Source organism: Trachemys scripta, chromosome 11 (genome assembly GCF_013100865.1).
Source record: "Trachemys scripta elegans isolate TJP31775 chromosome 11, CAS_Tse_1.0, whole genome shotgun sequence".
NCBI lineage: Eukaryota > Metazoa > Chordata > Testudines > Emydidae > Trachemys > Trachemys scripta.
The window spans coordinates 14,029,429-14,056,546 of record NC_048308.1 but is presented as its reverse complement, the minus strand read 5'-3'; the positions used below and the strand labels follow the sequence as shown (position 1 = coordinate 14,056,546).

The 27,118-nt window shown below is 39.7% G+C and overlaps 1 protein-coding gene across 4 annotated transcripts in view; it reads left to right on the top strand.

The window, feature by feature from the left end:
• The window catches only part of DPP10 (dipeptidyl peptidase like 10), an 827,330-nt gene extending 800,483 nt beyond the window's left edge, over positions 1 to 26,847 (top strand). For 2 of the 4 annotated variants that reach the window (XM_034785374.1, XM_034785373.1), the window contains exons 17-26: positions 1,211 to 1,258; positions 3,681 to 3,779; positions 3,889 to 3,958; positions 15,305 to 15,499; positions 17,066 to 17,120; positions 22,562 to 22,661; positions 23,312 to 23,370; positions 23,457 to 23,529; positions 25,250 to 25,323; positions 26,187 to 26,847. In XM_034785374.1, the coding sequence (XP_034641265.1) occupies positions 1,211 to 1,258; positions 3,681 to 3,779; positions 3,889 to 3,958; positions 15,305 to 15,499; positions 17,066 to 17,120; positions 22,562 to 22,661; positions 23,312 to 23,370; positions 23,457 to 23,529; positions 25,250 to 25,323; positions 26,187 to 26,324 (911 nt within the window). In that variant the 3' untranslated portion in view covers positions 26,325 to 26,847. Of the gene's footprint in view, positions 1 to 1,210; positions 1,259 to 3,680; positions 3,780 to 3,888; positions 3,959 to 15,304; positions 15,500 to 17,065; positions 17,121 to 22,561; positions 22,662 to 23,311; positions 23,371 to 23,456; positions 23,530 to 25,232; positions 25,324 to 26,186 lie in introns of those variants that run through there. The other 2 variants (XM_034785376.1, XM_034785375.1) reach the window with 2 other exon arrangements.
• The last annotated feature ends 271 nt before the right edge of the window (positions 26,848 to 27,118 follow it).

The following is a 27,118-nucleotide window of genomic DNA, read 5'->3' as shown; positions in this document are numbered from 1 at the left end:
GTTTGCCCTCAGTCAGTAGCACTGTCTCATTATCCCATCCCTTTTCATCTCCCGAGCACCTCAAGCGACTTGAGTGAAGAATTAATTCCCAGTTTGCTAAAACTAGTGTTGAACTGGTATCCTGTCAGACTTTCCTTGTGTTTATTTGTTTATAAACTTTCCTGTGGTGACCCTTGATGAGTGATGGAAACAAAACTGATTTTTTGTTCACTTACAGTACCAGAAAAATGGGGGGAAATAATCATTTAGGTCAAACCAAAGTGAAATTGTTTCTGTTTTTTGGAAAACTGAAAAGTATAATAATAATAATAATTAATAATAATTTCAGGTCAAACAAAACATTTTTGGTTTTTTGAGCTCTTTAAAAGGTTTTTTAATTTTTAAATAAAATGGAAATAAATTTTGAAACTAAAAGTCATTTCAAATGAAAAAATCGAAATGCTTTATTTTAAAAACATCAGTACTAAACATTTAGATTCTTTCCTGAATTTTTGGTTGGTTGGTTGCGCTTTTTTAGTAAATTGCCCAAAGTCCCACAGGAAGTTATTAGCAAATACAAAAAGAGAACCTAGATCTCCTGAGTTCCACTCCTTAACACAAGACCTTCTTACCTTCTTTTTTGTCTCTTTCCTGTTTTTTTTTTATTTTTTAGACAAATATGCCATGTGTAGTGGTTAAAACCATTGCCCCCTTTTCACCCTTTTTATCTCTGTCTTTTTAAACTGTAAACTCTTCAGAGAAGGGATTGCAGATCAGATTCTGCTGTCAATGACACCACTCAAGATCATGAGTAATTTAAGTCAGTGAAGCTGCTTGAGTTCCACACCAGGCTAATGGACAGCAGAATTTGGTCCCATGTCTTCCTGCGTGTTTATACAGCATCTACTAAAATGGGGTACTCGTCCTGGTGCTTTCTGACATTGGGCACTACTGCAATATAGTAAATAATACTTTAATATGTTAAACCTATATTTAGCTGTGATACCTAGAAAGTGGATACCAAAAGAGTTTCTTGATTATGGGACTATTTGGAATTATATGATATTTTTACTGCGCTTTTGTAGATTTGCATCAGAAAGTGATTATTGTCATCTCTGTGTTCACCTTCCTTCGAATACTGCAATCTTTGCTATTTGTTGAAGTTCAGAGCAGCTCATAAACAGTTTCTACTTTAATTATGTTTTGTACTTTTCTCCCTCTACAAAATTAGGACCAGGCGTTCCAGTTGTTAGCGTGCACACTACAAGTAACCCGGGAAGTAAGTAAGCACCATTCCACAGGAATTCCTTATTGTAATCTTTGTTTTAACATAAGTAAAAGAAAAAAAAGTATGCAATTCATTTCCATAAACCTGTCTTAATTACATTCTAGCAATAAACATGGCTGGAAGTGATAAGAGAAAAAAATTAATCAAGTGACTAGAACATTCCCAGGATTTCTCAGATACATGTTAGGCTAGATGCATATCTTTCATCTACTATTTACACTTGAGTTAGTTAGGTGGCAGGACGTTCTTCATCCCTTTCACTCACTATGTAAATTATGTTTCTATTATGGCATGTCTTCTGTAGTCTTAAAAATGTTTTTTAAAGTTATAATCCAATTATTCTGGATTAAAGTACAGACCTCCAAGGGCTGATCATCAAATTTAACTTACATACAATGAACCAAGTACTGCTCTTAGTATACTGCAAATCCAAAGTGCCTTCACTGATATTTTAAATAGGAATTCCAAGAATTGAGTTTTGTGAGATCAGGTCCATTACCTCTACATTTCAGATTTTGCTAATTATGCTGTCTGCTGTGAACCTATGCTGCTCCCTGGTTGCTTTGCTGCTCTGACAATGCAAACCAGCCACAAACATCAGGTAATAATATATGGAGATATCCTATTTCCTAGAACTGGAAGGGACCCTGAAAGGTCATCAAGTCCAGCCCCCTGCCTTCGCTACAGGCCAAGTACTGATTTTGCCCCAGATCCCTAAGTGGCTCCCTCAAGGATTGAACTCCCACCCCTAGGTTTAGCAAGCCAATGCTCAAACCACTGAGCTATCCCTCCCCCACCATAGCAGCAATTATTTCCAGCCCCTCCAGTCCCACCCTGCATTCCTCCACCCTGGCAATATACAGCACAGGCACCTGGCACTAATTAAACCAGCCTCAAGATGTTCTAAACTTGTGCTGGAGGTCCAGGCCACTGCACGTTATTTCCCAGATCCCAGGGCTACAAAGGTGGCATGAAGCCATCTTTGTCCACCCTCCTCTAGTCTGGGCCAAGCACAGCTCTGCCACTGCAGAGGATCTGGCCCTACATCTTCAAAATGTCATACTGATCAGACCTTTCAAATACATAATAGAGTTACAGCATGTTGATAACTATACTAATCCACTTAATTAAGGAAAAGCTGACAACTGCCCTTTCTCCTTCATATTTTCAATAGTAGTGTTTATTGTAGTTGTCAAACTCTATACTGCAGAAACCCTAAAAGTGATCCAGGGGCTAAGTATATCACTCAGTGTAAATTCATTAACTTCAGTGGAGCTGCTCAGTATTTATGAGAGCAGAATTTGGCTCCTTGTGATTTGTTTCTAAAATTCCCATTTGTGAGGAAGCAAAGCATGAATGTGAGTGGGATTGATGTAGAACATTATGGAAAGAAAACGAGGCAGTAGGTCTAGAGAGAGAGTGCTTACCATTAACAACAACAACAACAACAAAACCCAATAATGAGATGCATTATTTGTAATGTTTCAGTGCAAGATTAGATAATCCCCCTCTATTAATAAAAGAATAAGAGTGTGATTAAAGATTACTTCAAATTATTATATCCTAACACTATAATTATAACATTTTGGTTGACTGCCCAGAATTAACATTCTAGTTAGATTATCCCCTGTTGCCCTAAATGAGGATATATGATTTCAAACATCCACATTAAGGGAGTGAGATTGGAGGATAAAAAAGAGCAGTAGGATGCAAAAGAGTTGTTTCAAATCTGGCTTTGGGTTTTAAGCCGAATTGTGCCCTGGCTCCTCACAGAAGTGTGGGAGAGGGAGGAATACAGAAAGGTAATGACCAAGGAAAGGTGTTCTGGGTCATTTTCCTGCACTGGACAGACAGGTGCTAAGGATAGCAAGCTCCTGACTCCTGCTGGTGATAGGTGCATCATGTGCTCTCTCAGTCCTAGTCCACTGCTTACTGTCAGGCATCCATTTTGGCAGGGACTGTATGCCTGCCTTCTTGTAAACACAGAACAATGCTCAGCAAGGTAGCGTCTCCAGTACAACCATCCACACTCCCATTATGTATCAGGTAAGCTAATATCTAATATCTGCATTGTGCCTGGGTCCTAAATGGAGTGGGTAATGAAGGTTAGAGACTGGGTCTTGCTCTTTCCTCCTACCACCTGCCATGCACCACAAGGCAAAATTTAGCCCTTGATGTTTAATGGAGACAAAGCTTGTTGAAGCCGGAACAGAGAAGAGAAAATTATTAATACTCCCTTGCACATTGTGAAGTAAGCTGGTAGTTTGGCTTTTGAGTTCCAAAGTAGGTACATGACAAAACTTGTTTAAAGAAAGAAACTATTTTTCTTTAATTATTGGTATCTTGATTTCTCTCTTGTATGATGATTCATTGTATCTTTTCCACCCTGATTCCTCCTGTTTGTTTCCGACAGAATTTTACATATTGGAAAATAATGCTGTGTTGAAAGAAACTATTTTGAAGAAAAAGATTTTCCGGACAGAAATTAAAATGCTTCACATTGAGGATTATGGTAATTTTAGCAAAATGTTCCTTTAACACAGAAAAAACTTTCTTCAAATCTTACTAGTTTGCATCTGTGTAACTACCCGCCTTTAATGGTTTGCCTTTTTTCTTAAAAGAACTTCCTTTACAGTTGTCATTTCCAAAGGATTTCACAGATCGAAACCAGTATGCTGTTCTGTTAATAATGTAAGTATCTATTTAGGGTTACTAAAAATAATAAAAGTAGCTAAATGGGGGTATAAAGAGAGGATTTATTTCTGTATTTTCAGTTGTAAAATATATGTGGGGGGGAGGGAGAGAGTGTAGGGAAAATATCACTTTCCTTATAACACAGCTTTTGAGTTGGTAAACTAAAAGCTTTGTTATCAGGAAGATGCTGTTTTCTGTCTTGTCTAATAAAAACCTGTTTTGTGAGCTTTTCAGTATAAACATGGTTCAAATTATCAATAGCTATATGTGAGGGGCCAGATATTCACCTGGTGTAATCTCAAGTAGCTCCACTGGCTTCAGTGGAGCCATGCCTGTTTACATCAGCAGAGATATTGTAAGGGGTTTTTTTTTTGTACAATTTTTTCTTTTATCACTGATAGTCATAGCTACTTCCTAGAAGTCAGTTAAGACTTCTAGAGCCCAACTGCTTTGGGAATAGCAGAGAGAAGATAAAATACTGGAGCACCAGTGGCTGGAGACATTATGGGCTTGATCCACTGCCCACCGAAGTCAGTGGAAAGACTATGGGAGGACAGATGCACTCGCTGGCAGCCCATGCTATGCCTATAGAAATAAAGTAGCTATGTTTCTTTCAGAGCCAGCCTCCTTCTGCTTACTCATGCACAGGATGTGTGCGCATGGGGAGGGAAGCAAGGCCATGATCACATATCCAACCCACCCTGATATGTCAGCGGTGATCAATATCTCTATCAGCATTAGCCACACTCCATTTTTGCCCAGGGAGTGAGGGCTATAGTGTTAAGGCTGTAGTGTTATGTGCAGGAGAGCTAAGGTACGGGTTCTCATTACACACAATCTCCTCTCTCCATATACCCACACTGGAGCAGACATAATGTGTCCCTGTATTTCTAATTAGCCATATTTGTTTTTCTCACATCTTAGTGGTTACTAACTCTTTTATCATTGGTAAAATGCACATGAAGTGCACGTAATACTACATACTGCAATTTCCTCATGGAGGAACACAGTAAAATGGTCATAAAACAGCTCCCCTTCTTGCCTTAATCATGTTAGGACACTCCGACTCTGGGATCCATCCTGATGTTTTCAGTACCCCAGGTATATATTCTCCCTTGGAGCCCCACAGACTGGGTTTCAAATTCTGGTTAACAAACATGGAAGCCATGTGTCTAATGCCTGTATTATACCACTTGCATACAGCATTTACAGCCTTGTATCATTTACAGTCTTGGGATAGATTTTCCATCAGTACTGTGTGTAGGGAATTAACAATGTGACTCCTATTAAAATGAATGGAGGGGTACACAGCTAAATCCCTATGCAGCGTATTGAAAATGTAATCCCTGATGAGCACTAGGACAGGATACATTAAACTAGTGTCTTCTGCTTAATGAAAATCTCCAAAGATACTTATAGTTATACACACAAGGCCTAATTTGCAAGCATGAGCCTCTAAATAAGTTGTCCAGAATTCCTGCATTTGAGCATTCAGATCGGTTCTTATGTATTAGTAGGTAAACAGGCAGTAAGTGCTAATTTCAATGCCCAATATGTCATTTGAACATTCCATTTAAGTGCCTATATTTGAAAACTGGGCTCCTGGACTATCTTTCAGTTAGACTAGTGAATGCATCTCTTTTTTTAATGGCTGATGTAAAATGTGACCTCTTCTTCAGAAAGTACAGGATAGACATATATATATATAGAGAGAGAGTGTATACTTGCTAGTGCATATGATTGAGCACATTTATATTATAGGGAGTTGTTCTTGGGGGTCAAGGGGTAAACTCATTTGACACCAGCACAATTGGTATCATATGCCGTTGCAAAAACTTGTTTTTCTGTAAATAAGAGAACTCAGGGACTTTCATGTAACTTGCTTAAAAAGTGACTTACAAAAAGCTGAGTAAATAAATATTCTTCAACATATATTTAATTCTTGTGCTACAAGTTAATACAAATTTGAGGAAGGCAAAAGAGAAGGTGTTACTGTGACTGAGCATTATTCACATCTATAAAGACAGATGTCTGGAGAGAGTTTTAATTTTTTTTCCCCCCAGAAGTTTCAGCACCCAAGAGTGGAACTGAGGCAGAGTTTGAGTTCTAGATTTGCATAGTATCAGGGTTAGAAATCTATAGATCTCCAGTGAACAGGCTGTCATTGATACCTTAATGTGACCAGATAGTTATGCCTATAAAACGATTATTTTGTGATGTTTTCAAATGGGAGGGAAAGGACCTTAGCGAGACATAGAAATTTTTGGTCTTTCTACCTCTGGAATATTGAATTTCTGCTTCTCTTCAGTGAAACCCCTTCTTTTGCAGTGCTGAATTTTCAGTTAATGTTAACAGAAGTTATTTTTAGAAATCCCTTTACATGGTAATGAAAAATCAGTACTGAAAATCTGACAGAAAAGACCTTCTCTGGCACATCTAATGTGACTCACCTCTCCCACCACCTGAAGAGAAAGCGGTGATATTTCTGAGCCCAGTTTGCTACAAACTCTACATTGAGGTCACCAATTAGCAATGACCCAACATGGGACTTGAGAATGCTGAAGTCAATGTAGATTCTGTCTGTGAGACCATTGCAGGACTGAGCCCAGGGGTTTCATACAGACTTTGGATAGCTCCAGGCTCTGAGGCAAGGTGTGGTTGGAAGCCTGTGTGCAAGCTAGGTATTTTGTCCATCCAAACAACCTCAAAATTGACATCTTGCTTCTTTTCATTACCAGAAGTACCACCTCCAAAAAGCAGTACTGTACTTCCAGGAAGGACATCAGGTTGTTTCAGGTAACACTGATTGGCTGATTGTGTGATGTCATTTCCCAGACATTCTACCTTCTGAAAGTGGTACTTCTGTGGCTGACTTAGGGTCACTTTGTCCCTTCTGCACACATATTAGGAGTGTCCATACAGTGGTTATTTTAGTGGTAGATCACCAGAGGAACCATTAATACTCCTGAACAGCCACACTTATTTCCGTGTCCATGGTCTCAAAGGGGTGATCTAACTACCAAGCCACCTAGGAACTGAAAGGGGAAAAAAGGAATGTTCACTGTAGTCCTCAATAACAATGGTTAGTGTTATCTCTTTCTGTCTGTTTCTTTGCAAAGCAAATGACTTCTCTGATCCTGATCCAGTTTGAATGACTGAGATGTCATTAGAATTATATTTTCTCTGTAGGTGTAAAATGGTTTAAAGTGTTTATGTCAACAGGATTGCAGTATACAAGTGAATTTAGGAAAAGGGGAAGGACAGAAAGGATGGGGAAAGGAGCAGTTGAGAGGGAAGGCAAGAGTTGGCTGATTTATTATATCTCTAGGGCCAAGGTTTCAGCAAGTTTAGATGCACAATTAGGTGCACACAGGATGCTGATGCCTCACAGTCTTACTACTTGGGCAGGGTTCGTGTGGCATGTAACCCCCCCGCATGAACTCTACTTCAGCCATTGGGCTGTAGCAGTCCCTACAAAGCAGCTCCATGGTTTCTGCAGGGGATTATAGCCCTGCATGTCATGGATGTGCCCGGTACCTGATCCAGCTATTCTTAGTATTGGTAACTTTCATTACTGGCTCAGAAAAAAGTATGTTGGACTGAGGCTCCAAATTAGATTGTAAACTTTTGTGGGTAGGGACCATCTTTTATGCTGTGTTTGTACTGTCGTTGGCTCAGTAAAACTCCTATCCCAAAATCGTAGCTCAAGTAAGAAATAAACTGGAAATCATAAGATCTAGGGATTATTCCCGCTGTCACAGGCTTCCAGTCCAACTTTGGTCAAATCACTCAATTTCTCTGACCAAACTTGGGTGCTTAAAATGAGACTTCTAAACTTAGGCACCCAGGTTTGAAACTTTTGGCCTTAATGTTTAAGGCCCCGTTCCTGCAACTGACTCTGTGCTGGCCAACCCCTGAACCTGCACAGTATTCCACTGAATTCAGTTAAGTTCCATACATCACAGAGCCCAGCCTCAAAGAGTCTGTTCCAGGATCAGGATCTAAATTTCCTTACAGTAAGACTCACCTTCATCCTAAGGATGGTGCGAAGCTTAATTCCTTAATGGCTGTAAAGCATATTGAGACCATTAGACAGAAGAGCAAAGGACTGTTGTTCAAATTTATATGGGGTCAGAACACCAGGCTATCTAGTAGATGTACAGGCCTCACACAGTAGCCAGTTGCCTCTGGGTAGCTCTATTTCTCTCTCGTGAATTGTGATGCATAGGCCATAAAATACTAAATAGATTATAACACTGTCTGCTCCTCCATTTGTTCCTCTTAAACAACTAATACATTTCACACTCAGTTGCCTTCAAATATAATACATACAGTGTAGCCTATAGATTAGAGAGGTGTACAATAATTGCCTTAAAGTGTGGTTATTATCTCTTTCCTATATAATTAAGATCAAAGTTTAAATTTCAGATTTTTTATTTTTTTTTCATTATGGTTCACCTTACTCATTAAAAAAGTTGGATGATCCAGTCCTTCATAATACACAGGAAATGATTAAGTGGAGTAAAGACACAGGCATTTAATGTTGGTAATAAAATGAGAGGTGATAATCATTCTTTATTTCTTCTTGAACATAATTAACCTCATTCTTTCAAAATCTGTAGATAATGCATCTTAAATGTCAGCATTCATTATTTAATGTCATTTAAAACTGTACAAACTGTAAGTGGATATAGTGAAACTGAACCAGTCGAGAGATTCTTCTAAACTCAGAGAAAAAAAATTATCAGGCTGTATATTCCTAAGTAGACATCGAATAACTTAACTCTCCTAGAAGTGTTGCATATTTTATACATCTGCTTATACTTCTGTAATGTAGAGGAAACTCTCCACCCATTATTGAAATGGTGCCCGAGATAGGCCTCACTCAAGCCAACTGAGCACGTCTATGCATCACATGGATCTGATACCAGGATCCCAGACCATAGGGTGGAAAGTGGCAATTTTTTTAGCAGGGCAAGTACAATGGTGAAGAAGAATGCTGTAACACATGTAAACAGTAGCAGGAATTTAGGGAGGTAAAATGTAACTATTGGTATTTGTCTAAGACTTCAGCATGATAGTATTCTTGCATGACTGGTTCTCTTCTGTAATTTTCATTTGTTGCAGAGGATGTTATAGTTTTAATCGGTGTCTGTTGCAAGTGATAAAACAGTGCATTGCCACAAGGTGCAGTATAAAAATGTATGGTAGATTCCACCTTTTTTATTACAACCTGTTTAGAAGCAGGACATCCCAGAAGTCCTTTTCATCTGGCTACACTTGAAGTTATTCTGAAGGCCAATTTTGTGGGGATCATTACAAATGAACCATCTATATAACTTTTATGTGTTTTTCATGCTTTCCTGCAAGTTAGTTCTTTCATTCTTTCCCCTTTGGAATGAAAATGAGTCTCTGCTCTTTTTGTGGTGGTGTTTTGTGAAAACCTAGCTCTTTTTAGTCTTCTGGAAGTTACCCCTTTTTCTAAACATTTTGTAAGTTCCCTCTGCCCAACACAGGCCATATAGGAGCTGAGAAACAAGCAAGAAGCTTCACCTGCTGTTTCACTGACAACAGCAGTCCTGTGCTATGGGGAATGCAAGGGCTGCTCCTTTTCAGGGACCAGGACTCTAAAAATGGGATGGGGAGAAGATGGGCCATGGCTCAATCCATCTCTAAACCTCCTGAATAGGGATGGCAAAGCAATGGATGACGATATCTCCCTCCCTGCAGGAGTGCTAGGAGCCGTATGGAACCACAATCTTTCCTCCATTTCTTGGATGCAGCTCTGCATCTCCAATACTCAGAGCTGTGGCTTAAAAGCCACAATCTGGCCTTTAGTATTTTTGATGGCTGTTTAAAGAATAGTCATGTTGCCTTTGCAGTACTATCTGTATTTCATTTCAGTCTATCACATGATTCCATTCTGATAATGTGATCTTTTCTGCTGGTGTTTTTTCCCCAGTGGTAAACGCATTGGTTTGCACAGTTGCAAATGTATGGTCTGCTTTTAAGCTATGATAGGCTCTAGCAGGGAAAATGAATGGGGATGGGGGGAGTGCTTGGCTTTCTGTGACACCACTGCTTGGGATTGTTATGGGTATCTGATCTCAAACTGTTGAAGAAGGGTGTGGTTGGTAGCAGGGTGAGACTCACCGGCGCGGCGCCTCCTGCTGGTTGTCCAGGGAATTAGCTCTTTCCAGCCCAGAGCGCCATTTGCAGGCCGTATCTCGCCTGCCGCTGGCCCCCGTGTCCCTCCCGGACCCCAGTGTCCTTTGCCCAGGGGTTCCACCCACTGCAGCACCCCATCACTCTGGGCCTCCCCTCCCAGGGGAACACCCAACCCCCTATCCCCACTTTACCTCAGTAGCTACTGCCAGTCACCATCTAGCCCCCGCTCACTGGGGCAGACGGCCGTCTGTAAACCACTCATCATCGGCAAGGAGGGTTGGACCAGCTGCCTCTGTCTATTCCTGGGCTGCCCCTCTGCAGCCCCAGTACCCTTTTTGTGGGCCCTTAACTCGGCCTGCAGCCTGGGGCTTAGCTAGGCGGGAGCTCCTCAGCTCCCTCTGCCCTTCCCCAGCACTGCTCCACCCTAGGTACCCTCCTCAGCTTCCCAGGCAGCCAGGTCCTTCTCTCTCAGAAGCTAGAGAGAGAGTCTGTGTCTCTCTGTCCTTCTGGCCCACAGCCCTCTTATAAGGGCCAGCTGGGCCCTGATTGCACTGGCTACAGCTGTGGCTGCTTTCCCAATCAGCCCAGCTTTTCCCCTGCCACAGCCCTTTCCCAGGGCTGTTTTCAGCCCTTCAGGGCAGGAGCAGGGTAACCACCCTGCTACACAGGGCCATATGAGAAGTTACTCACAAAAAAAGGAATTTAAGGTGAATTTTGTTTTCATGTCAGTTTTGCAAAATGTTCTTTTTTCCTTCAGTGGATTTTCGCCATTCGCAAAAGAGACTGTTCTGCCACTGATTTAATTTTGCCTTCCATAGATAGAATTTATCTTCTGAGCCGTAGTTCCCCTCACTAATTCATATTTGCTATTATGATACTTTTTCATATTCTGCGCTAGAGTCATGAGCTTGTATTGGGAGGGAGTTTGTAATGTGTTACGGAAGTCCATGACTAGGCATTATGATAATATTAATAAATAATAATAATAATAGCCACTGTGATAAGAACTACATATTTCCCTCCAAGCTTTAACGAGAGCCAAAGCCTTAACTTTAGCTCCCAGATGAAAAGATTCTTCTCCTTTCAGTAATATACCAAAGAGATGATGAGCTGCCTTTCTCCAGACAGTCTGAGGTGTATGTGACTGAATTGCAAGAGGCATACAAATTACCCACTAAGGTCAATGATATTGGTATATTATTGATAGCTTCTGTCTATTTAAATGGCACCTCAATGGTGAACTTCAGCAGTGTTTCTGAATCATTCTCAGCCTTGCTATCACCGCAGACTCATAAGATGCTGCTCCAGTACAAGTACAGAAAATAAAGTTAAGAATGATTAGATAACTCCTTCACTTCAATCTCACTGTTCCTGTTTCGTTGCTGAAAATACAGTAACGCTGCTGCAAAATGACGTGCCCCTAGAAGACACAGAGAAAGGCATGTCATTGGATATGGCCCTTCTGTGTGTATGGTAATCAGACAGCAAGTGTGAAAAATCGGGACAGGGGGTGGGAGGTAATAGGAGCCTATATAAGAAAAAGACCCAAAAATCGGGACTGTCCCTATACAATCGGGACATCTGGTCACCCTATCTGTGTGCGTGTTTTCATTTTGCTGGCTGTGAAACATGTATAATGCTTTGCCTGTTAGAGAATTCACTTGTGTCTACCCATGCTCAGGTGAGGTAGGATGCAAGGAGGCTTGTGCTCATAGCTCTGGGTTTTTGGTCCCTACTCCTTTCCATACCAGCCAGTGGGGGTCATGGAAGGGAGACACGGCATCCTGTAAAAAGGAGTAGCAGTGGAAGATACTGAGTCCTTCTACAATGCTCCACTTCTGCAGTATTATTGGCATGCTGCATATGAGCAGATTAACAATTAACAGAAGCTGACTGTATGCAGAGATGGGTATAAATCAAGACCCTGGATCCAAATGCTGCTGCACTTGGGGAAAGATTGGATTGCAGTGCAAATTTTGCAGCTCAAGCCCACCTCTAATTGTGGAGTGTGCAATCATGGATCTGACTCCACACTGCAATCGTGGCTAGGTGTAATTTCTATCTGCCGTAGTCCTTTTATATATACTTCAGCATGTGGGTAGCTACAATGGATGGAAAAGTCCATGAATTCAAGACATGGTGTGGCAAGAGAGGTGATGTACGTTGCATTCCCCATTGTATTGAAATAGATTGTGTGTTCGTGTCAATGGCTCTCACAGCAGACTTCTTTTTCATACTATACCCCTTTGGGGGTTTGATACAGTCCATCCATGTCAAAACCAGAGACATTTGATAGCAATAGATTTGAAAAGGAACACAAAAACAATCCATTCTTGTGCTCCAATAGTGGCATTCACCCCTGTGTAAAGGTCTGGCACACCACTTAAGCCCTATTTTAAGGGCGTAAGTGGGACTTAAATGATTCATAGGATATGTCCTGTCCCTCTGCAAAGGGGTGAATTACAGCCCAAATGATTAATGTCATTTGTGTTAGTAGCAGTTAGAGACTCCAAAGCCCTTGTCTGACACTACTGATGCCACTGGGAGTTTTGCCACATCCAGCAGTGCAAGTAGGGTGGTACGGTACGGTCCGCTCTACCACCAAGATATTTATAGCTGATACTGTGTACCAGAAAGAGGAGGAGCAGAACGTCCTCTGGCGCAGCTGTACCGCCCCAGCTGTTCCATACAGGGTCTCCTCCATCTGTACAGCAGCCCTGCCGGAGCACAGGACTGGGGGCTGTACAGCCGCACCAGAGGAGCTGTGGGCGTGGGGCTGCCTGGTGTTCCTTTCCCTGCTGTGCTTCCTGGGAGAGAGCTGTGGTTCAGAGCTCTCCCAGGAACCACAGTGGGGAAAGGAGCAGAATCCCCAGCCCTACCTCCTGCCCTTCCACAGAGCTGCGTCTCCTCTGGCTCCATCTGTACAGCAGCAGCCCCACCAGAGGACAGGGCTAGGTGGGGTGGGGCTGGGGGCAATACAGCTGCCAGAGGCACTGCCGGCTTTCTGCTCCTTTCCCTGCTGCAGTTCCTGGGAGAGCCCTGAACCACAGGGCTCTTCTGGGAACCGCAGCAGGGAAAGGAGCAGAACATGGGGCCAACGGGTGGCCCTATGCCAGCAGCTCCTCTGGTGGGCTGCTGTACAGACCCTGCATGGAAGGGCTGGGGTGGTACAGCTGCACCAGAGGTGCTGCGGGCAATGGGCCGCCCAGCGGCCCCATGTTCTGCTCCTTTTGCTGCTGCAGTTCTGAAGTCTCCAGCGCACTGGGAGGAGGACAGAGCTCCTCCCTCCCCCAGGTAAGGGAGGTGGATCATGAGGAGGGGATGGGGAGAGTGTGGAGGGCCCGGGCTGGGGGCAGGGCGGGGAGGAGTTACGTAGAGGGCCTGACTCATGATTTTTGAACTTTTGGGTGGGCAATTCTGAAATAGTCAAAAGTAATGAAGAACTGAATGTAGAGTCATAATTAGCTAGACAAGGCTTTTATGGAAAATTATCTGACTAAGAACATTTAGGATAATATTTTCCTTAAATAGCTCACCATTGGTATAAATCTGATTCTATTGAAGTCAATAGTAAAACTTCCATGGGAGCAGTTAGACCAACACTGAACGCTTTTCGAAAGCCCATTCTAAAGGTTACATATAAACAGGAAGAACTGCTCAGTGCCCGTTGCTTTTGTACTTCAACTAATGAAGAAACTGAAATCCTGCCAAGACAGTGGTATTTTCCCACCCAGCTCATGACATTAAGCGGGGTTTCATGTTTATTGTTTCAGAGTTAGCGGTATCATATGTTAAATCCCTTTTTTAAAGTATGCTGTAGTTTTCTTTTATAAATTAAATTGTTTACTCAAGACACACAAGAATGAAAAACCAAAGGTAACTTATTGACATACCATTTAAAAATAATTTATCCCAAGCTTAGTTCCTGAAATCATAGTTACATAAATATGGTAGGTCCTATGTAAATTTGAAAATAGATTTATGGATCATATACATGCTAATTAACAAGTTGTCTGAAAGAGTACCTTGCAGCTGAACTGTCTATTACCCACAGCAAAAATAAAACTGAATAATCAGCCAGCAGAGCCTATGACACAACAGTGAATGAAAGGTCTGTTTGTTGTTTTTTCCCCCTATTTCTATAACTCTTTCAAGCTTAGATTTCTTCAGCAAAATAATAATTTCTGCCTCCATCCTTCTTTCACCCTAGAATATTCCCATAGACACTGTCCAATCTAATTTCCATACAGGCTGCACAGACACTTTTAGATTTTAATTTGCATTCAACTGGCAGATGCAGTCTGCACAGAGGCGTTTTGCATTTTTTTTACAACTTCATGGTAGCCTGCTTTCTTATTCTGTTTTTATCTTTGGGAAAAAAAATTGACAAGGCTCCTTTTTAAAACTGACATTTTGTTTTCATTGGAATGAAAAAAAGTAAACTTACCTTCAATGGAAAATGCTTATCGTCCCCCTAGAAACCTCTTTCCTCCTATTCCTTTCTATCTTTTCTGCTGTAAAATCTTTATTTTATGACTAAACAACAACAAAAACAACTTACCACTCATGCCTGCAACCTTTTGTTGCTAGAAACACTGACAGTGAAAAATAATTTCCCCCAAAATGTACTTAATTCTCCTCTGCAGTCTACTTCACAAAAATCCATTCTAGGATGTGATAATGCAGGTATTTTTGTTTTCTAGGAAAACATCATTCTAAGGAGTATTTTATTTCTTGTTCAGTTATTATCAGGCTGCGATAATGATTTTTCCCTTCTGTCATTCTATAGCATCTTAACAAATTCTAAAATGGAATTTCCAGAATTCAAATAACCAGAAGGCATAATGTTAATTTCAGGATCACTCTATGAAAAGCACATGGTTCATTTTCCTGTCTCTTTTCTGCAAAAATTATCCAAGTATCCCACCTACTGCATAGCATTATAGTCATAGTTGGTTTGCTTTATGCAGTTCAACAAATTATTTTGCTTACTGCTGCCAGGAGGGATAACAGCACTGGTTAACATGATGGTATAGATTAAGCTGACAATAATTCAACTGGGTTGCACAAACTGACTGAACTCTGCTGTCTAGGTTAAATAAAATATTGAAGAACTGCAAAGTGTATCACATTGTCAATAGTCTGCGTTTGTGTCTGGTGTGTTGGTATTTACAGTGATGAAGCTCCAGGCAGCCAGCTGGTTACAGATAAGTTTCACGTTGACTGGGATTCGGTGCTTGTCAACTCTGATAATGTCATCGTAGCTCGATTTGATGGCAGAGGGAGTGGATTTCAAGGCCTTAAAATTCTACAGGAAGTCCATCGTTGCTTAGGTTCAGTGGAAGTGAAGGACCAAATAGCAGCTGTAGAGTACGTATGTGCAAACTTTGCTTCTATTTTAATCCATTTTTACCTTGATGAATAGACACATTTAACTGCAAATTTTCAGCTATTACTGGTCTCCCTTTGCAGAATGAAATATGTTAAATGCTTATCTTTAGTGCAGTAGCACGTTTCGAAACATTAGGCTTTTCATTGCAAAGTGTGATTCAATGAATAAAAAATCAAAGGGAAAAATGTTTTGGATTGATGTTCCTCTTTGATAAAGTTGTCCTTCCGGGCCTAATCTAAATGTGTAATCTAATCTAGTTTACATATTTTTTCTAGCTTCCTTAGAAAAATGACTCACGGCATGATATACAGTGCTTCATTACAAGTGAAATATAATGTCTTAGACATATAGGGTCAAATTCTGCTCTCACTTAAATCACTGTAGATCTAGAGGGCCTTCACTAAATCACCAGAATTACAATAATGTAAATGTGAGCAGAATTTGGCCAAAAGGTTATTATCCCACTTGCATCATCAGTTTTAGCATGGGTAACTCCATTGCCTGCAAGAGAGTTACTGCAGATTTATACCGATTTAAATAAGAAGAGAATCAGGTCCCTACTATATATTTACATGTAAAAATGTGATAACACTTTTTATTAAGGGACCACTCCTCCTAGAAAGGTTAATCTCATTGATTGCATGGTATTTTAAAGATGGATGGATTATTACCTACATTCATGTACTAAGTATTCTCTTGTATTATTTGGACAATTTTAGAATGACATGTTTTACATTTCTGAAAGTCATCTGTAATCCCTGAAAACAATGAAAACATTAACTGACTATGGGTCAAATGGCTTTGCATCCTGAATGTTAGTGGAGTTGCAAAGATGTTGAGGCTGAGTGGAAAGACTCTCTCCTCCATATGCAGTCAGAAAGCTTCACAGAGTGCCTCACAGGCTGTTGAAAGGAGCAGCTTGCTTCTTCCCACCTCCCTATCCCCCTTCCCTTGGTGCCTCACAATGGCAGATTTGCAGAGCAGGGGAGGGACCATGGCCACATTCCCAATTGGATGGATGAGGCCTCCTTTGGGACATGGAGCTCTAATAAGCATTCTAATTGGCTCCACATCTTAATTCTAAGAGTTCTTCTACATCAGAGTTCTATGTTCATGAGCTCAGAGTCATTACTCCATGTTTTATGTGGTTTTGGTGTGGGTACACCACTGAGCAGGAGGGTATGCAGGGTGGCCCTGAGAGTTCTTTCTGACTTTATGCTATTTCTCTCTGTATGCTATAGAACTTTGCCTGAAATTTGTAGTCTCTCTTCTGTATATTATCCTTCTGGAAGCATAGTTGATGAATTACCTCTGTGGAAGGATTCATAATTTTGATAATTGCCAAAACACAAGGCCTTCATCATGTAGTGTAGAGAATCTGAAAGCAAAACTGCAAGACTTCACTAAAATAACACCTTTTATTGTTCTTATTTGAACTCTTAAAAATCTGTTTCTCTCTTAGTTTATCACAATTCTTTCTCCTACAAATAACCAACTCCACACATTCTGGAGAGTCATATGTAACATTTCCTTTTTTCTTACAGATCATTACTGAAACAACCATTCATAGATCCTAACCGACTGAGCATATTTGGAAAGGTAACTTGCAAAAATAGCAGGAGGACACTGTCAATTTTAAAATCATTTGTTGCAAACGGATTTCTTTACGTATTTTGCAAATAACCATTTTTGTTACTAACAATGAAAATCATATTTACTTGTCATTATTTAATATTGATTCAATTTGTTTCTCATATTGAACAATTAGCAGCTAAGGAGTCAGTTTCACTTTTGTTTATAGTCACTCTCACTTTCAGTTATTATTGTTGCAAAATTTGCCTCTCAGATACTGCAGGGGAAAATGTTAATTATTGAGGGGGAAAAACTGTTTTTCCATTGGAAGTTTTTTAAAATAAATTTGTGGAAACATTTCTTTTGGTCTTAGTTTCTGTAAAAGCTCATTTCTTGCACAATTTAAATTCTAGTCCATATTTAAGTTGACAGTGTCCCTTTAATTCACAATTTATATGCAGACATTTTTAGCTTTTTGAGTTATTTGAGATACGATCCTAGAGTGTTGAGTAGCATCCTTTTTTGTGCCATCTCATAGAAGTCTCCCCTTTGCTGTTTTGTCAGCTGTTTAGCTTTGTTATATGCTGTTGCCTCTAGTACAGACCCAGGCAAAGGTTTAACCTTTAGCAAAAAGTTAAAGAGAATCTTAATTATCTCACTTGAAATAAGCTTCTAGAAGTTTAACACACGACAAGTTGTATCTTTGGAAACTGACATTTGTTCCTTTGTGATATTTAGTTTTAAAATGTTACCTTGAAAATGTCAATATTTTGTGTCTTTAGTACTTTAAAATCTCACAGTGAAAACAAACAAACAAACAAACAAACCATGGCTGCTCACATATACAGGCACCATGGTCATCAGTTATTGAAGCAGTATGCATTCACTATGAAACCCCTAAATTCTAATCCCCACTCTGTTACTGTCTTGCTGTGTGGCCATACTCAAGCCATTTAACCTCTGTGTCTGACTTTGGCTGTCTGTCAGATGGGGATGATAATACTTACTTTCTCAGAGCTAGCATTATGGGAATTAGTTAATGGTTGTGCAGCCTAGTGAAAATAAAGTGCTGACTATTATTATTGTTCCACATGCAACAAGACCTTCCTCTCCAAACACGTGACCTCCTACTGTACTACTTGAGCTAAAGAAAAAAAATATTGCTGTCAAAATTCATTAGCATCTGAGTTTATACTCTGTTTCTAGGCCAGCCACAAAAAAAGAAAACATTTTCAACTAGAGCTGGTTGAGGGTTTCCCAACAAGATGTTTAGTAAGAAAATGCAGATTCATCAAATTGAAATGTTTCCCAGCACATTTTGCAGGCGGGGCCAGCCTTATGATTCTGTGAGAGCCAGAGCAGTCAGCTGCTCCATTTGGTTTCAGGAAAAACATGAATTGAAATGGTTCCATTTTTTTTCCTAAATGTTTTATTTTTTATTTCCTTTCAGAGGAAATTTTCTAGTTTTTGTTCTGGAAAAAAAAATTGACATTTTGCAATTTCCAACAGAATGGACATTCTGAGTGTTGACCACTTCTATTTCCAGTTAATGAAATGTAAGCATGACCGATTCCATCCACTAGGGGTGCACATCTCTCTTAGCCATTTTTAATGTGCACACAGGCATATAACACCATGTCAGGGGTCGGCAACCTTTCAGAAGTGGTGTGCCGAGTCTTCATTTATTCACTCTAATTTAAGGTTTCGCGTGCCAGTAATACATTTTAACATTTTTAGAAGGTCTCTTTCTATAAGTCTATAATATGTAACTAAACTATTGTTGTATGTAAAGTAAATAAGGTTTTTAAAATGTTTAAGAAGCTTCATTTAAAATTAAATTAAAATGCAGAGTCCCCCGGACCTATGGCTAGGACCCAGGCAGTGTGAGTGCCACTAAAGGGTAGGTCTACACTTACCCGGTAGTTCGGCGGCGAGCGATCAAACTTCTGGGTTCGACTTATCGCGTCTTGTCTGGACGCGATAAGTCGAACCCGGAAGTGCTCGCCATCAACTGCGGTACTTCAGCTAGACGAGAGGATTACCACGGAGTCAACGGGGGAGCCTGCCTGCCACGTGTGGACCGAGGTAAGTTTGAACTAAGGTACTTCAAACTTCAGCTACGTTATTCACATAGCTGAAGTTGCGTACCTTAGTTCGAATTAGGGGATTAGTGTAGACCTGGCCTAAAAATCAGCTCGCGTGCTGCCTTTGGCACGCCTGCCATAGGTTGCCTACCCCTGAACTGTGTCTTTCTCACACACACACACACACCTCGCTCCAAGTGGGCCAGAGTCTGTCTTCTAGCATGGTAAGGTGGTCACACAAACACCATGCATAGTAGTCAGCTAATGCAGTTGCTTCTGGTTTAAGTAATAGATTTCATTTGTATTCCTTAAGTCTTTATTTGATATTGCTCATAAACTCCCCACGGGCCTTTACTACTTCATTAAGAAGAACAGTAGAAAACATAAGTATCATCTTTTCAAACCAGCAATGAGATGATGAGAACTACAAAATAGCATAGATCTGAGCAGGCATTTACATGTCCACATAGGGCCATGAACACTGTTGGCGCTGTGTAAGTGTTTCTATCCACTGGAGAACTGTGATGTCCTTTCAAAAAACATTGTTGCCAGACGAGTTTATGCATATGTTGGCTGAAAGAACAGGTGGTGCAAAGTGAAGATTATGAAGATGGAACAGTAAAGAGGAAATATTAGCAAATTAGGTAAACTTCAAAGCAGTTTTGCATTTGGAGGTGTTTACCCTCACTCAGTTTAACTTACAAACTTCAAAGTTTTTGAGGTTCATCCGTCACTAATAAAAATATTAAAAATCCCCAAATAGCCATTTAGAAATAGAAAAATTGCTAAATATTACTAATCATAGTTGACTCCACTATATTTCTTTTAGAGCCAATTGAGCGTCTTTTTATAGGCTCATTTTGCCTTCAACCATATGAAACATTGTTGGCAAAGAATCTCTTTTTTTCCTTTATATGCACTACATTTTTGATGATCTGACTAAGGAAGTGAATAGAAGATGCCCTTTGCTGGAAGAGGATTGTGTGGATTAGCTATGCTGATCTCAACCCAGCTGGGCACACACATATGTCCTGGAACTCTCCAGCATCCTTGAGTGTTATAACATGCTTTTGAGCTACTCAGAACAAAGCCATGATAAATTCCGCAATATAAACTACTAGCAGTAATAACAAAAACAATTGGAATGTCAAGAGGGCAAAGTGTAAAAAACACACACCTCTGTCTATCAGACAGCCCACCAAAACTATCTTGCTCACTTGCAGAAAAGTTACAAACCCTACCAATGAAGTACAACATCAAAAGAGTCTCTTTTAATTGTTACATATCAACTGTGATGATACATAGTTTACAACTTTCCATCATGGAAATTGAAAATGAGCTTGAAAGTATGACTGTGTAGCTAACCAACTTGTGGAAAATTTGGTAGTAGAGGTGAAGGAAGTCCAGATTCTTAAATCATAAAAAAACAACTAAATATTATATAACCATTGAGGGAAACTATACATGTTATATGTATGTCAGGGGAATCATTGCTGGAAGCAAAGGCACAACCCCAAAGACAAAATATTCCCAACAGAACTAAACTTGGTTCTTAATGAAGACATGATATAAATTGTGAATAAGTTGGCAATACCTATCTAGCATTAAAATTGTACTATGAAACTACTGCAAAAGGTACAAGCAGAATATTAAACAAACGACCAAGAAAAAGAGAACCCAGAGGCAGAAAAAAGTTACTGTTCCCTTCAGCTCTTTGAATTATACAAGTTACTGGCACCCACATCAACATTCTCTCTTAGCCAAAATCTTTTACAACGTGTGGGCAATTTTCTGTTCTCTTTAGCAATTTCGGCTAGGATTTCTGTGAGAATTGGGCACCTAATTCTTTTAGGCTTCTTTGAAAATCCCAGTTTTATTCTATATTTTCTTCTCTGTACCCAGTTCGCATTGACAAAGTTCTGAGCCCAAGAACACACTTTTTGATGTATCTCTTTTTCCTTAACTAAGATTTAACAACATTTTTAAAATGCTCCGAGAATTCAAGAAAGATGAACTTTTTTATTAACCATTTTAGAACTGAAGAAAAGGATATAGAAAATAATTTCAATAAGACGTAGATGAACCCTGGCCAACTGTCTCCATTACTTTTTGTTCGGTGCCCTTCTGCTGGATTATTTTTTGCAGAGAATTATCATGCAAAAAAACCAAAAACAACAACAAAACATCCAACATCAGAAGGGCAATTTTCCAGCAATAATCAAGAGAGAAAAGATAACAGCCCTTCTAAAAGAAACACAATGAATATTGTGTAAAAGCATTGCACCTGGCCTGCAGGACCTTGAACTCCATCTTTTAAGCCTCTGGAGTTAACCTACAAGTATTTCATATAGATTGTCAAATTCATCGGAAACAAAACCCTAGTGGATAGTCTCAAATAAGAGGACTCATGTTCACACTTCTCTTCTGCATACCACCCTATCCCACAAATAGAGGATGTTTTCAGACACTCTGCACAGTACCTTTCAGGGTGGTGAGATGTGAAGAGGTGGCTTAAACCTCATCTTTGCACTCCTCTGATCTTGCTGCTGCTCTGTGCAGGCCGTTCCCCCTGCACTGCAGTGCAGCAGCTGGAGGGCTGCTTGAACACATCTACTGTAGCCACAGAAATAAAGAGCATTGAGCTTACTGGCCACCTTTCTTATAGCCACATATCTTTTTGGCCAGGGCAGCAGAATGCTTATGGCAGGATATATCACCAGAGAGTCTCCCACCCACATGCGTGATCTCTGCTCCATTTAAGGCAGCACTAGAGCTAGTTTCTGTAGGGCAAAGTGCACCAGAGAATGTGACTCTCTCTAAGGGGAATGTGACAATGTTTCAGGCAGAAATCCCCATTGAAGGCAATGGGAATCCATCTATAAAGACTGAAGTCTAGAGAGAGAACCGGTGACAGCTCTCCCTTCGTCCATAGCCTCAATCTATAGCCTCAGTGTTTACCCAGAAATAAGCAAAAAATCTTCACAAAATATATTCATGTAAACAAAAATTATCCCATCTAAGCACTGTCTCTGACACCCTTAGCTTCAATTTTTTTATTTGTATCACTCGCCAATTCTTCTGCAGGCTGAGGGCTAGACTGCACAATGAGACTATGGTACCTTATATACCTCTTCTTAGTCTTATTAATTCAATTATCAATTATAACATATTTTTAAAGCCTCAGGCTTCATAGCAAGACAGAAATATCACACCTTTTTTCACTCTTCATTTGTAGGTTTTTAATTCATGCTAAAGCAATAGTTGCAGGTGTAAATACTGTGGAATGACATGAGAAAAGTAGCACGATACCCTTTAACTTCATCTATATTAAGGAACAATGAACAAGAACAAACAAACAGCAAATCATGTTATCTGGTTTAATAGGGATATGGCGGATACATTGCATCAATGATCCTGAAATCCAATGAAAGACTTTTTAAATGTGGAACCGTTATTGCACCAATCACAGACATGAAGTTGTATGGTGAGTATTTCCCATCTTGCCCTTTTATTAAATGATTTGCTTAAAATATCTATACAGCAGATCTGTAACTCAGGTTAACTAAGGTCAGGTAGTGTAGTGGAATTGTGTTAAAGCTAGGCAAATTGGACATATGGTTCCAATTTTAAAATGAGGGTAATTAATGACCAGCGCAATTAAGCATAGGATGTGGTAGATTCTCCATCACTTAGAGGTCTTTAAGATTTTTCAAAAGAAACTAAATCAGTGGAAATTGGGTACCTAAATCCCTTAGGCCCCTTTAAAAATCCCAATCTAAATGAATATTGGATGTCTTTCTAACAGATATGAGGTGAAATCCTGGCCCCATTTAAGTCAGTGGCACTAATTGACTTCAATAGGGCCAGGTTTTCACCATACTTTAGTTCAATCACAAGATATTAGGCTCAGTGCAGGAACTGTTGGGTAAAGTTCTGTGGCCTGCATTATGCAGTGGTCAGACTAGATGATTATAATGCTCCCTCTTGGCCTTAAAGTTTATTAATCTCTTTTCAAGATGAAGATACTTACCATCTTTATGGCTTAACAAGCTTCTCCTGGCTTTCAACCAGAAATAAAGGTTTTTAAAAATGGAATTTATCTTGATTAACTGAATTTCCTGTTTTCCTCTGTAGCTTCGGCTTTTTCAGAAAGATACCTTGGCATTCCATCTAAAGAGGAAAATACATATCAGGTAAGTTAGTTTAACAAGTAACTAAAAGTAATGGTTTGGCTTTTAAAATATACTGCAATTATGTTGTGTGTGTTCAATTTTTATAGGCATCCAGTGTACTGCACAATATTCATGGTTTAAAAGAAGAGAATTTGCTAATAGTTCATGGGACAGCTGATAGTAAGTATTTATAAATGTAATTAAATTTGAAGTTACAGCTTGTAATACACAGATGCTCAAAGAAAGATTATGCACGTAGCAAGCATACACATTTTTATACTGTTCATCTTTGTCTCCCGTCTAGTAGAATGGTCCATCCAAAGAGACCTGATGTCAATTTCAGTTGCCAATTGTAAAGCTGAATGGATGACATTTTCCTTTGCTACATATTTGTACCTCTTAGCTGCTGTAGGTTCTAATTTGTTTAAATCTGGTGAAGCAGGATGTTGCTAGTGAAAGGCACTGTATCAATTATTAATAAGGTGACATACATTTTTAATGGTCTTTTAAATTAATCCTGATTTTGCGATTGAAAGCATACCGAATGTCAGCGTAATCAGTGATAAACAATATCTTTCGGTTAATTAACCCTTTGGTTAATTAATGAAAATGTAACAATGGGGAATCCTTAAACTATTTAGAGCTAGACTGTAATTTGCTCTTGAGCATAGTCAATGGAGTTAACACCAGTATAACGTGTGTATAAGTGAAACCAGAACCAGGCGCAGCACCTGTAATGGAAATCCATGGGTGCCAGGCAGCAAAGAATTTGACCTGTGCCAGTTGACAAGCAATTTTCTTTGAGTATATTTTGCTGTCCATGGTAAAGGGATAAATAGTGACTTGGATTCCAAGATGATCTAGGGTACTAAAATGGATTTTATGCCTTGCACAGCCTGCCTAGATCACATACATGTTTGTTCTGCTCCTCTCAGAACAGGTGGGTGGGGAGGAATGGAAATGGACAGAGACAATGTGCTTGTCGACCCAGCAGAACTGTAATGGGAGACTTGGAATTTGCTGCAGGTATAGGCCAGCAGCAAAGTACTACCACTCCGTCCCCCAGACCCAGGGGGAATTAGGGAGGGAATTATGTCTATACGAGGTGTCTGAGCAGCACAGTGCCGAGTAATACAGTCTAGCCCATCCGTATTTACTGAACCCCAGTGTGAATGAGTGTGAATGAAGCAAACACAAGCATAGTCACAGAGCTGCATGTTTGTACCACATGAAGTTTAGATTATTGAAATAACATTATAAAAGACTCATTTCCTAAATGAACACAATCTCTTACAATCCTGTGCAAACAATAGAAAATCTGACATGCTTTCATTTAATACACTGACAGATTAATTGCATTTGAACACACCCATGCTACTCGCTTTCAAACTATTTTAATCCTTGCTAAACAATGGATGAAAAACAAGAATTCCTACTTAGTGCCCAGAAAGTATACTGTATTACAGTGCTGTCCATCACTGCAGCACTATTGTTATTTGCTACGGTATGTATCTCAGGTGCAGTCAGAAAGGGTATGTCCACATTGCAATCATTGGTGTGACTGTAGCATGTATAGTTTTGATCCAACTAGCTCAAATAACAATAGCAGTGAATCCACGACAATACAGGTAATAGTATGGGCTGTACAGGTCTACCCAGGACAGGACCCTGAGCGTGTACTCAATCAGCCAGCCCATGCTGGGTAGATCAAATCTATCTGGGGAGTCATGCTTCTGATTGCAGTGTAGATAGACCTTCATCAATTGCAAATCTGGTAGCAGTTTGCCACATAAAGAAACTTTTTGGTTGAAGTTACCTAAAGGAAAATAAATAAATACAATTAATAAATAAGTACTATAATAATGTTGTTCACTAATATGTAGATGTTATTGTCTTGTAGCTAAAGTCCATTTCCAACACTCAGCAGAACTAATTAAACATCTAATAAAAGCTGGAGTTAATTACACTATGCAGGTATGTAATGCTCAGGTGTCTCACAGGTGCATTGTTCAGTCTTTAATCTCACCTATACTTATCTATATAGGGGCTCACTGGGTAACTTGTGTCCCCACCCAGCATACAGTAGAATCATCAGTGACTGCAGTTAGAATGCTGTCTAACCCCTTGTCCTGATAGTAAAGAAGTCAAGGAGAGATCCCTGTGACACTTCAAGTCAATACACTGATGATCCATGAGGCACTGGCTGGTCACATAGTACTGATTTTCTTCCTTATTTTCAGCTGCTAAAAATATTGCATTAAAAGCAGCTAAAAATACTGTAACAGGCTTCCTCTCCCCCACTGTGTGGGTTGCAGGTGGGTGTAGTTGAAGAGAGCAGCTTGGGGAATGGAAAGTGGAGCAAAGTGTTATTTTGTGGGGTGGAGCTGCTGGGCACCAGCTCTGTGGCCTGGATTTCCCTCTCAAATCCCGAAGTCCCTTCTCTGTCCTTGCACAGGAAAAGTGCCCATTATTTGGGGGCTGAGGAGACGACACTGATTATTTACGTTCACCATGAGGGCAGGTGCTGGGCTTTGGATGAGGTAGAGAAATCGTTAGTAATATAAAAAGGTCTTCCGCTGAATACTTTTCTGAACACACTATCTGAGAATAGGCTTTTACGGCTAAAGATCACGATGCAGTCATTTAGTGCTGGTTTTGAATCCCAATCAAATGAATTTTGCTTTGAAGTTTATTTCTTTCATTGATACCATAAAACTATTTAACATAGTCATCCTGTTGTCAACTAAAAAGCTCTAAAAATCAGATTGAAAAAATTAGAGCCCTAAATATCTGAACTGATTTTTAAGACTGTTTACTTTCTCCTTTTCCTCTGCTAGATCTACCCAGATGAAGGTCATAACATTGCATCTGAGAAAAGCAAATATCACCTTTACAGCACAATCCTTGGGTTTTTTAGTGCTTGTTTAAAGGAGGAAGCCCCAATTTTACCACAGGAACCTGAAGAGGATGAATAAGGAAGCCTGTTTGTACAGTACTGAAGGGAGACTTACTTTGAGGCTCAATAAAACCTTAAATAAAAGAGACTGTAAGAGTGCAGATTCGGCAGAAGCTCAAGGGCAGCTAAAGGATATAACAGTGGAACAGCACATTTAGAGACACTGAGCTAATAAACTGGAATTTGAATTCAAAGTCCAAACATATTACCGAGGGACAAAACGTATCCCTTTGTGGAAGGACAATGGTTGGTTACAGTTTCCTGGACAAACTTAGTTTTGCATAAGTGTAGAGTTAGTGCATGTTTATTATGTTAAGCCTCACTGTTTGTTCTGTAAGTAGTTGCTCTATTTTAATTTAAATGCACATCTTTATCCATTTTTGCATTATGCTCTACCAATCATAAATATTAAGGCCACTTATATTTTAAAAGGTGAGTTGCAATCTAATACTTTATTGTAACATTACAATAAGTGCAATTCCTTTCCTGTCTATTAAGCATAAGAAAGCATTGAGTTAATAAAGGATGTGATATTTTCTATAGTTTCTGTTTAAAGGGGAAATATTGTCCAGTGGGCTATATAACATAAGTATAAAAACTGATTTTGTTTTATTTATTTATTTTAATTTCAGGCATTTATTATCGTTATTGTACCTATTAGTAACCAGTAAGGGCATTTTTGAGAGTGCACTCTTGGTCTTTATGTATATACACAAGACTTCCTAAGCAGAAAATCTTTGTATGCTTGAATAATTTTTCAAGCCATAATTAACAGCTGTGTTTTAACAATGTCTGCAATTGAAATACTTCCCC